The sequence below is a fragment of the Notamacropus eugenii genome, chromosome 1 (genome assembly GCF_028372415.1).
Source record: "Notamacropus eugenii isolate mMacEug1 chromosome 1, mMacEug1.pri_v2, whole genome shotgun sequence".
NCBI classification, from domain to species: domain Eukaryota; kingdom Metazoa; phylum Chordata; class Mammalia; order Diprotodontia; family Macropodidae; genus Notamacropus; species Notamacropus eugenii.
Window position 1 is genome coordinate 377,701,962 of NC_092872.1, and position 12,352 is coordinate 377,714,313.

Sequence of the window (12,352 nt, forward strand, 5' to 3'; positions counted from 1 at the left end):
CGAGTCCAACCTCTAATTGAACAGAAATTCCCTCTATGACATCCCCCAAGTGAAAGGGAGTTCACTATCTCCCATTCCAGTATAGGATATTGGTGATAGATATTAACTGCTGGCAAGAGGGTGAGAAATAGCAAGAGACAGTGGAAATAACATTAGTTTTGGAATTAGAAGTCCTGAGTTCAGATCTTGGCTCTGTCACTTACTTGTTATGTGACCCTGGGTAAGTGTCATCGTCTTTCTGGACCTCAGTTACCTTATCTATAAAATGGGGAGATTATTATATACTATACCAGTTACTTCACATGGCTGCTGTAAGGCTCAAATGCAGTACTGTGTACAAAGTGCTTGGTAAACCAAAAATCACTCTCTAAAAAGTCGTCATGATGACTGACCTTCACTACACCATGTAGTGTGACCATTCTCTTTTTACTCAGGTACTCGCTCACCAGCTAGATTGTCAGCCCTTTGTGGGCAGGAACTGGGCCTGACACCTCTTTGCATCACCCGCAGTGCCTGGCCAAAGGTCCTACAATGAATATGGCTCCAGCATAGGTTTGTGTTTTAATGATGCTGCTTCAACAATTCAATTTAACAAACATTAAATCCACTGCACTTAACAGTAAGCCTGAACCTCATCAAAAAAGATGAGAATGTTGAAAAATAAACAAATAAACTCTAAAAAGCCTTGAAGATTCAACAGATAAACTGTATTAGCATAGAAGGAACTTTTTTCCCACAGCTGTCCAGACATAATGCTGAGGCATAAAAATTTCAAAACAATGTTTTGAATAGCTGTTGCCTGAATGTTCAAAATTTTCAAATTTTACGGAGTGAAAAATTACAAAATACATAGACTTAGTAGAAGAAATAAAACCATATGGGAAAAGGAGGCACATGTTGCCTGTCATCTAACCATCTCTGGGGCTGGCCCAAGATGCATTAGGTGAGTCTACAGAAGATGAACTCAGATCCCAATACACTTACGCAATCACAAAATGCGATCTTTTTATCTACTTTCATAATAGTCCAAAGAATATTAAATCTATAAGAATACAGTATATAGAGAATATATAGATATTCTATCTATATATTCTCCAAACAGATATTCTCTACATAAACTATTCTATACATAGTCTAATATACAGATATGTTGTATATAGAAATATAGATATATTCTATGTAAAATATAGAATATATAAGAACTTGTGTTCAAATCTTTTCAATCTGAATACCTGTCCCAAAGGATGAGAAGAATGAAATTACAGTCCTAATAGTAATAATGATGCTATCCCTTGGATAGTGGCAGCAAAGTCCAGGATCCTGGTATGTCATTATAGGCAGAGACCTTCACTACTAGATCCCAGAGCCTCCACTCACCTGGCACAAAGATGTAGACCCGCTTCTGCCCACCAAACTCCAGACCTTGGGAGCCATTGTAGGAACATATGTACTCTCCTGTGTCAAGTCCAGTGACATTGGTAAGGGTCAAGATGCTGGAGAAGGTGCCATCCTGGGCCTCAAGAACAGGCGGTGGGGTCTGCTGGGGAGTCTTTTCCCAGGCCACTGGAGAATCCCCCGTGCAAGTCAAGACGAAAGTGCTGGAGATGTTGAGGACAAACTCTGAGCCGTGGGGGGTTATCTCCAGGGTATCAACCTCAGGCAGCAATAACAGCCACAGCCAAGCTTGGAGAAAAAAGGAGACAAATGGGAGAATAAGGGGGAAGGCAATGGAGAAGATCTGAGATGCCTCATTCAGAACTATTCCAATCTGGTATAGAGGAAAGAACGCTGTATCTGGAGTCAGAGGAACTAATTGGAAACTTGGTCTTGCTAGTTACTATCTGTGTAAGTATTGACAAGTCACTTAATCTCTCTTGAACTCGGTTTCCTCACCTGTAAAATGGAATGGTTAGATTAGATGGCTTTTTAAGGGCCTTTCCAGTTGACAAATTCTTTGAGTCTATTACTAATGCTAGCCCGCAGGTCTTGCCACAATCCCTGTCTCTAGGCAGAATGTCTTCATTCAAAATAGCAACTGCCCTACCTTCTGCTGGTCTCTCAGGCTAGCCCCTCCACCCCACACTGGGGAGTGGGTTGGGAAGGCCCACCCAATTCATTCTGGGATCCCCAGTCCCTTTGGTCACTAGACCCCCTCATTTTCTCCCTAACCTTGGCCCCCAAGGCTCTCCATCTGCCCAGGTCCCAGCTCCACAATTCACAGCAATGAAGTCAGTCAACAGCCAAGGAGCAGCAATGGGAAATCCCCAGGAAACACTCTCCAAGCTTCTGGCTTCCTGCATTGCTTCCTAGGTCATTTCCTGTTCTTCTGCCCTGCCACCATTCTCTTGCCTAGGCTTGGGCCAGAGCCTATAGCCTAGACTCCAGAACTGCTCTGGGGCAGGGGAGGAGTTAGAGCCATTTGGGAAACTGAGACAGGGATGGGAAGGGTCAGGACAGTAGCAGCAAGATTTACACTAACTATCTGAAGGTCTTACAATGGTCATATGAGAACACATTCCACTCTCCTACCTACCCCCATGTTTTATTCATCTTTGTCTCCCCCAGAGTTCCTGGGAGAGTACCAATGCATGTTCTCTGCACTCATAAGTGGTTGTTTGGTGAATAAACGAATTAAGGAATTAATTTGATCAGTCACTTTCTTGATTGGTCACTTTATCAGTTGGTCCATCAGTCTAGATTCCATTTCATAGAGAGGCCTGTCTTAGGATGGTGGTAAGGGATAGAGAAGAAACTATTGATAGCCTTTAGACAAGGTTTGATAGGCCAGACCCCATTTATATGAAATGAACTAGAAAACCTTAGACTGAAATATCTGGAAATGTATTGACATGGCCTAGAGAGACTAAAGGCAGGTTTGACAGAGTAGGGTAGCTGAAGGGCTAAGATCTGGGTGAGGTGAGACAAGGGGACATTCATGGAAAAGGTGAGTTTGAAGGATAAGAAAACGGTGGCTTGGTGGATGGGGAAGGCATTCCAAATAAGAGGAATGGTAAGTGTGTGGGCACAGAGGGAGGCACAAAAATCATGCGGGAAAGGATAGAAGGATAATGAGACAGGAGGGCACTTGAGGAGTAGTTTGGCCAGGATATGGAATATGGATGGATAAGAAAAGTATCCAGATTGCTTACACTGGGTAATACGGGTTACTGAAAAGTAAAGATGGCATCAACTTCTACAGCCAACCCATTTTAGAGGTGGGAGAAATGAGGCTTGATGTTGTTTTGGAAATATGGTAGGGAAACTGAGCTTCCAGACTTCTGTATACTACCTTCTGGCTTACACCCCTTTTCCTGTCCTTCCCACCTTTGCTATAGGCCTTCTGATCCAATAAGCCATCATTTTGTTTCCTTCTCTCCCTCCCAACTCACATTCCCCTACCCCTCACAGTATGTAATAGTCTCACACACACACACACACACACACACACACACACACACACACACACACACACACACTTACCTGAGAGCATAGGAAGCATCTTCAGACCTGGAGGCAGTGCTGGTTCTCACACTAGGGCCCAGCTGGGACCTCTCCCTGCTTTTCTATCCTGTCAAAAAAAACTGGATCAGGGACAACACAGGAAGTAGCCAAGAGAAAAGGGGGGACAACAGGGCAGGAGCAAAGGTGAGGGAAGTGGGGAAAGGTGGAAAGAGCAGAAAGGGAAGGTGAGTAAGAATGAGAAAAAAAGGAGAGAGTAAGGGAGGGGAAGAGAAAAAAAAAAGGGGGAGGTAGAAAGAGAAAAAGCAGGGCAGCCATGGGGTATGTGCTGGCTGATTTCTGAGGGAGAGATAAGAGCTATGGCCCAAGTTCTCCTGAAGGGGAGAGAGCATGAGAAAGAAGAGGAGAATCCCTGGATTCCTCTACAACTTGCAATCCTAGATGGGCCTAGCTTGGAGTTAGGGTGACTATCAGAGACACATGGTCTGCTAAAGGAGACTCCTTCACCCAAACCTCATTAAAAGTCTTTTTTTTTTTACTTGAACTCAGGATTGTAGGAAAAAATCCCATAGTATCATCACACCCCATATGGCCAGGCTGTCCCAATTATCCATCTCCCATGTTTTCCATTGCTACTAGGCTTTGAGAAGGAATCTTATTTCCTCTTCCCTCACCATCTCCCCTCAGCCCCAGCTGGATCAACTCAGCCAGCCCAGATGGGGGAGATCACTAGTTGACTTCTTCATCTATCCCATCACTGCTACCCACTACTCAACCACCAATCAACAGGCCACATACTACGCCCCCCTCCAAGCCTATGTCTCTGAGGCCCTCCCCCTCTACCATCTCTCAGCCCCTGCCAGAGTCCCCTAACTCTCCTAAGCACAATTCCCAGTCCAGGCTATTTGGAAAAGAGATATAAAAGCCCCACTCTGGGGAGGAAAAAAGGGGGGGGGGGAGAGAGCTAAACCAGTATCCAAAGAGCTCCCACGGGGAGGGGGAGAAAGCACAACAGGAAATGAGGGTGGGCGGGAAAAGAAAACAGAAGGGAGAATTCTGACCATTGGAATTTTATGGGGGGTAGGGGTTGTTCCTACCTCCAGGCCACAGCAAGGACCAGGAAGCCCAGACGTAGAGGAACTGGTAAGGGAAAGGCATAGTCCCTTTCCTAGGAGGCCCCACAAGCCCCCCACAGAGGGCTTGGCTGTAGTTCTCTCCCCCAAAATGCCCCCAGTCTCACAAACATTCCTCACTGTTACCAAGAGAATTTTTGGTCTCGGGTTTTCCCCATAAAGGCTGAAGATCTAGTGGAGAGGGTAGGAGGAGATATCAGGAAGGGGAGGGGAGCAGGGGTCAGTTTGGGGACTAGGATGAGGGATGGGGCAGGGAGAAGGCTGGAATGGAGAGGCAGGTCAAGTATTGGGAGCAGGGGGGGGCGCTTTGCTATCAAGTCAGTACTAGGATTTAAGCGAACATTGTAATCTTTTTCCTCATCAAAACACAGTGTTTTTCCTCTTTCTTTGTATCCCCAGCACAGTGGCTGGAGAATAAGCACTTAGAGGAAATGTTTGTTAACTGACTTATTGGCTAAGAGCTTCATAAATGCTTTTTTTCTTTCACTCATCATTCACAAAGTTCATTTACTGTGTATAGGATACAGGGCTAGGCAACGTTGGGGTAACAAGGATGAGACAAACAAGTTCCCAGCCTTTCAGAGTCTAGAAAAGGAGATGAGATGGGCACAAGAGAAGAAATGGGATGCCCAAAGCTAGTACAGACCAAGCTCCTAGAGGAATTCTAGCTATGTGTAATCATGAAAATCAGAAGGGAAAGAAAATCACCAAAATGGGAAGAGTTGGGGAAGGCTTCAGGGAGGAGGTGAGTCTTAGAGATGTAGAATTTTAGTGTTGGAAGAGACCTTAAGAAAATGCGTTAAGTTTGGAGTTACGAGACCTGTGTTTGTTTCTCATAATGGATGTGTAAATAAGGCACTGGAGCACTCTGGGCCTCAGTTTCCTCATCTCTCATAAAATGAGGAGTTAGTTGTATAGAAAGAACACTGGTTCTGGAATTAGAGAAACTGAGTTCAACTCTTGTCTCTACTTGTGATCTTGGAAAAGTCACTCTAAGCCTCATAATCCTCATCTGTAAAATGAAGGGGCTCTGAGTTCCCTTTCTAGCCCTAGATCAATGATTCTATGATACAGTCCTTACTAAGGTCCTTCTTGCTTTGAACACTTGTGTTGAATCATGAAATTGGCATAGACACTTATTTGCTGTATGACCCTGAACAAGTCACTTAACCCTATTTATCTCAATTTCTTCATCTATAAAATGAGCTGAAGAAAAAAATGGCAAGTCGCTCCAGTGTCTTTGCCAAGAAAACCCCAAATGAGGTCACAATGGAAACCACTGAACAACAAAATTACACAATAGGAGGGGAGGGGGAAAGTGAATTCTGGAGAGGGGGAGGCCTGAAGTTAGGAATGCACAAATGCTCTGGGGGGACAGTGGATGACCTTACCCTTGGGCTGAACTGAGAGGAACCCTAACCCTGAAACTAAGGCTAAATCATAGGGGGCCATAAATACCTACAGAGTTTGAGCTTGCAATCATGGGCAATGGAGGGAAAGCCATTGGAGGGTTTTGAATAGTGGGTTATTTTGTGTTGGGAGAAGGTGAATCTGGCAGTGGATGGTTCAGTGTGGGAGAGGCTAAGAATCTCACCAAGGCATGAAAACCTTGCCTCTGCATAGCACTGTACTCTGGAGATGTTCCCCCTTCACTGTCACAGTCTACTTGCCTCATCACAAAATAAATAGCAGCTCTAGAAATCAGGATTTTCTGGCATTTAGAAAATGTGCACTTGGAAAAATTCTTATGAAAAAGTGTGCTTCATTGCATCCCTTTTCCTCCTCTCTGCACCCTCCCCACTCCCATACAGCTGCCTGCCTCTAGTTCCAGATGATGGCATCCATAGATTCAATCCAATAAACTTTCATTAAGAGCTTATCATATGCCAAGTACATGCTGGGCACTCAATATAAAGAGAGGGCCTGCTCTCAAAGAGCTTGCAATAGATTAAAGAAATACAATATGTATACAAGTCGGGAAACAAAATATTTGAGAGAGAGAGAGAGAGAGAGAGAGAGAGAGAGAGAGAGAGAGAAGAGAGAGAGAGAGAGAGAAAGAGAGAGAGAGAGAGAGAGAGAGAGAGAGAGAAGAGAGAGAGAGAGAGAGAGAGAGAGAGAGAGAGAGAGAGAGAGAGAGAGAGAGAGAGAGAGAGAGAGAGAGAAAGAGAGAAGGGGGAGAGAGAGAGAGAAAGTGCTAAGGGCTGGGAGAGGGTAGATTAGAGAGTGGAAAGCACCTGAGCTGGGCACTGAGGGAAGCCAGGAATTCTAATAGGTAGAGGTGAGGATTGGGTGATTCCCTGGCACTAGCACTAGCACTATAACCAGAGAGTTATAAAACACAGAATGTCAGACAAATCAGATCTTATAAGTAATCTAATCAGCACATCTCCCCCACCTATCCCTCATTCATCTTGATTTACACAAGATCTTTTATCTAGGCTTACAGAATCTTATTCCAAGAAAATAAGAATAAAAGTTTAGAGAAATATATAGGTCTAGAAAATGCCCTTAGGAGTTCTGATTTTACTTCAAGAACTTAGAATTCCAAGCCACTAAGTAGAAAGGAGCTGAACCCTTCCCCTGCCTCCAGGCAAACCTCATGCACAAATTATCTTTTGTACTAGCAATCCCAGAAGAAAGGTAGCTGGACCCCATTAGAATGTAAACATTTGAGGACAGGGACTTTCCTTTGTTTGTATCTCCAGAACCTAGCATAGTGCCTGCTATAAAGGAAACACTACTTGTTGATGGATTGTTGACTATCAGGAAGTCCTCCTCAGCTATCTGAAAAATGGGACCAATGTCAGGGAGAGAAAGATGACAGGTCACCTGCAGTCCAATCAGTGTATGACTCCCTGGTTCCAAGGCTTCTTTTAGCTTAAACCCATTTCATCAGTGGTTACCCTTGGCTGTTTGATGAGAGGTCTTGCCTCAAACCGAACTTAAACATATGTCTTATCATATATGTATTCTGTATTTTTCTTACTTTTGTTCCATGGAGATGAAGATGCTTGTAAGTAAGTTAAGGATGGCTGGTGAGGAAGCTAAAGCCTTTAGGCTGAGACATTTAAGGAAAGAGGAAAATAGGAGAAATAAAAGAAGTAAGAAAAGAATGAATGAGTCAGCAAATGTGGGTGAAACCAAGGACTAGATTAGTTCATGCTGGAAGCAGGTGGAAGCCAGTCTGGATGTCCAGAGAGAATAGAAACCCAAGAAGAGATGAGTAGGGCATCATCCCTTGGAGAGTCAGAAATCTTTCTGGCACCTGAATTCAAGGTGAGATCTTGGAAAGCCCAGGCTAATGGGACTTTATATTCAGGGTGAGTAGGGCAGCTGAAAAAAAAAATCTCTTCTCTAGCTTGGGATAGGTGTAACTGGGAAAAGAAACCAGACGTCTCTGAGAGCCAAGCAGAAAACAAGTGGATTTTTAGATAGTTGTACAGAGACAATCCAGAATTAAGGAAATCTTAAATCACACTCCTCTCTGAAACTGAAAGAGGCTCAACCCTAGTTAGACTGTGTACCTAGAACTGACCTACCTAAATAAAGAGAAGATCCAAAGATTCCTCACCCTGTAGTAATGTATCTATTATGTTCTAAGAGTTATTGTCTCTGATGTGGGCAAGCGACTCACTATTTTAGAGAGGACTGGAGTTGTGGGCCAACAGCTGCCCAAAGAGGAATCTTTACTGAACTTGAGGTCATGGAAACCAACCTTGTACTGGGTCACAGGTCCTTGGCTCTCTCAAATGTAACTTTTGCTTTCCCCCATATGTCTTGACAACTAAGGACTGATCACCCCATTTTACAGATGTATAAATCAAAGAGTGAGGAGTGAGGATAAACCCAAAGTAAGGGAGCTAAAAGACAATAGAACTTTGGAGATAGTACAGGAAGAGATGGGATTAAAATCTAGGCATGTGAGAGGGTTGGATTCTAGGGCATAGACTTCCCACAAATCAGATGACAGGTTTTGTCTTTGGAAAGTTGATATAATGGGAATGGACAAAAGGTAGCAGGGGATGGTGAAATGGGTTAGGTCTAAACTCCCTTCAGGGTTAAAGGGGGTGCTGCTCTCTGGGCAGAGTGGAGGAAAAAGAAAAAGGACAGAGTATGAAATCTGTGCCTTCCCCCAACTCTAGGGAGCTCATACTACTTCCTAGAACCCCACCCCCTTTGCCACTCCAGCTTGGCATGGTCCAGAGCCACGCACAGAAGGGTCTCAGTCTGGGCACCACCCTGTTGAACACATCATAGAGATGGTTTGCCAATGTGCACATGCCTTCATTTTTCTACTGTTGAGGGAGCAAGCACGGATTTACCCAGTGCTGCCCAGAGAAGCTTAGCCAGGGATAAGCCCAACCTCATGATTCTAACAGTTTTATTGTCTGGGAAAGCTAGAGTACAGAACAGCAGGGGAGGGACAGTCAGGAAAAATGTCGGAGAGATAGAGGACAGAGAGGCCCAGGGGAAACACAGGATCACAACAGGCAGCCAAGCCTTGACCTAATGACTTCCACGGTCAGCCTCTTCTGTCTACCCCAGCCCTTACTATCTACAGTGACTGCCTCCCTCTCCACTCCTGTCTGGACACATTGTGGATAAGAATCCAAGTCCTTTCCAGCTGGAAGCCACCAAGCAAGGCCAGGCCTCATGGTATCATAGACTTTGGAGCTGTAAAGGACTTTGGAGATGACTTGATTCAACGCCTGCTGCTCAGTTTTTGCAGCTGGAGAACCTGAGGCTTGGAGAAATTGTGACTTGCCCAAGACCTGCAAATAACAGATAGTGAGTAAACTCTTACTAGATTAAGGCAAATTCTAAAGCAGAGAAAGCAGAAAACCTTTCCTTTCAGTTCTTCTCTCCATTCTGTACATACTTACCAGCAAATCCCCTCCCCCCAGTCCCAGAGAGGCTGATCTGCCCTGTGGTGCCCTTTCTCTCCTCCTCCCATATCCCTGCCAGGGGGCCTGGCCAAGGGAAACCATTAGCAGCCTGGGGGGATGGGGGTTTTTGTGCGTCTCTCCAGAGCCGCACTGTTTATTATTCTAAAGCAGGAATTTGGCCAGAGCGTGGAGACAGGCGGTCACTCAGGCTCTGAGCCAGGCCCTGGCTGGGGTTGGCCATTGAAAGACACTTTCTTGGACCCTGAAGCCTGGGCCTTAGGGATTGAGCCCTCCAGGGTCATGGACCTTGGACCCTCCAGTATGTTCTGACCATTAGACAGACTCAGGAATTGGAGGGGATCGAATCCAACTTATCCTTGGTGAAAATACTTTGGTTGGACTCTTCCTAGGAGATGCCTGAGGACAGGGCTGCTTTAAGAGAGCCTCTAATGTCAGAGATGGAAAGATCTTCAGAGATGTTCTAGTCCACTCTTTCGCTTTACAAGTGAAGAAACTGAGGCCTTGGTGGTGATGGAAGGACATATCTAAGGTCAAAAAGTGAGCTGGGGGTGCTGCTTTTGTGAAGTTGGAATATCTGCAGTTACTACCTCCTTCCAGCCTCTGAAACTGTCCCTGTAATTTCCTAACATTGACAGCTGTCTAATGAATGCATGACCATTTGGTGAGGGTATTTTTGAGGGGATTCTCTCTTAGGTTTGAGCTGTACTAGATTCCCTCTGAGGTCCCCTCTGGAATTCCCCAAACTGTGGGGCTCCAAAGAGCAGCTGTATTGGACCTCAAGGATCCAGGAGCTGGAAAGCTCATAAAGATCCCGGCATCGTTGTCTGTGGTTCTCCCCTCTCCCCCCATCTCTACCAGATGACAATTCTACCCTGAGCAGGGCAGAGTTGAGAGTCTGACTACTCAGGCAGGAACAGCAGGCTTATGTGAGGGTTGAGGTTTGTCCCATGGCTAGGGACTCTCCAAATGTTACTAGGGCAAGGGAAGTCTTGAGAATCAAGTTCTGAAAGGGCTGAAAGTGGACTGGAGCTGAGAAGATACTTTTCCAGATCAGAAGCAGAAACCAATGTGAACCATCTCTTCAAGATGGTTTTGGAAAAGAAATCATGGGGTGGTGGAGAGAGTGCTGCTCTTAAGAGATAGCATCTCATCGCTGACGTTATGTTTGCCTGGGTACAAGAGCCTGTTTTCTCATCATTAAAATGGGAGAAACAAGATCATTTACACTATCTATGAGGTATGATTGAGTAAGAAAGACTTAGGTTTGAGTCCTGCCTCTCATAAGGGTAATCACTTAGCCTAGCTAGGTTTTAATTTCCTTATTTGTAAAATGGGTATGATAATACCTGAGGTTCCTTCTATGCAGTATTGTAATGAGGTTCAAATGGGATAATGAACGTAACACGTTCTAGCCTGAGGTTCACACAGACTCAGATTCATCTTGGAGGTGGGGGATGCACAGTGTTCCCAAGACCAAAGAGAACTATGGGATTACTATCTTTCTATGATCAGGAAAACTCCAGGGAAATCTCTAAAACAAAGCTAAGCAATGGTCCATATCTAGGGTCTTCCCAAAATACAGGGAGCAGGGTCCCTCCTAGAAATGCTGCTTCATGAAGCATAAGGGACAGGACAGAGGTTAAAATGCAAATGACTTCAAGAGCAATTACAGAAAACACAAAACAGCTCAAATAACCCATATTATTCATTCTATTTCTCCCCTCCTCTTAAAGGCCTTATGATTGAATAGAAAGAGCGAATCTGGACACAAAGGGCATGGACTTGAATCTTGGGTGTGCTCATTACTACTTGAGTGATTTTGGATAAGCCAATTTACTTCTCTTGGCCTTGTTCATGCTTAATAATCTTTGAGGTCTCTTCTAGCTCTAAATCCTAAAATCTATAATCCCTTGGGGCTAAGAAACCATGACCAACCAAAGATGACCTCCATTATTCACCAGGATGAGGTGGATTCTCTAGTCCAGAGGGAGAGAGATTGCAGGCAGCTCAGGTAAGCAGGAAACTTTGTGGGGAGCCAAGGGAAAGAGGTTCAACCTCCTCAACAGTTCCCAGGATCCTTACTTCCTTTCTCTGTCCCCCTCCTTCCTCCTTTCCTCCCCCCTCCCCCACTCTCCGCCTCTGCTCCTTTCCCACCGTTTTAATCTAAATAAATCTAAGCCATCTTGGCCCACATCCTCCCTTGTAACATCCCTCCTTTGAGGTCCCAGGGATCCCACGACACAGTCACGCCTCAGGGGCCAGATCACTGGCTCTGTGCCTGCACCAAGCATCTGGCTGATGTGCAGCCACTCACACAACACACACACACACACACACACACACATTACGCACACAACACATCTGCATGACGTATGCACATTGGACAGGCATATGTGACACTCACCCACAGGTACATGTGTGATCACAGACACATATTCCTGCACATCCACTAAACACTACAGAAACTCACACATATGCCCACATAGACACACATAAATCATACAGCACATAAACATAGGCGTATACACCCACAGAGAAATCCACACATTCATAAGCATCCATACTTTTTTCCTTGCTGATCTCATCAGCTACCCTGGCTTCAATTATCACCTCTACACCAATGCTTTCCAAATCTGTATCCTGCCAACCTCTCCCCTGAGCTTTAGTCCTGCATTCCCACCAAGATATTCTACCAGCACCCCAAACTCAGCATGCTCCAAATGCACTATTTCTTCATCTTCTCCTCAAAAACTGCTTTTCCACTCAACTTCCCTATTTTTGCTGAGGTCAGCACACCATCCTCAGGCACCACTGAAGCCTGAAGCCTCTGAGTCATCTGTGCATCTTCTCTGT

General features: G+C 45.0%; 1 protein-coding gene across 4 annotated transcripts in view; it reads right to left on the bottom strand.

The window, feature by feature from the left end:
• PDGFRB (platelet derived growth factor receptor beta) overlaps positions 1-12,352 on the bottom strand; it is a 67,218-nt gene that overhangs the window by 38,114 nt on the left and 16,752 nt on the right. For all 4 annotated transcript variants that reach the window (XM_072630701.1, XM_072630700.1, XM_072630702.1 and 1 more), the window contains 2 exons: positions 3,481-3,568; positions 1,378-1,683 (listed from right to left, as the gene is read on the bottom strand). In XM_072630701.1, the coding sequence (XP_072486802.1) occupies positions 1,378-1,683; positions 3,481-3,499 (325 nt within the window). In that variant the 5' untranslated portion in view covers positions 3,500-3,568. The remainder of the gene's footprint in view (positions 1-1,377; positions 1,684-3,480; positions 3,569-12,352) is intronic.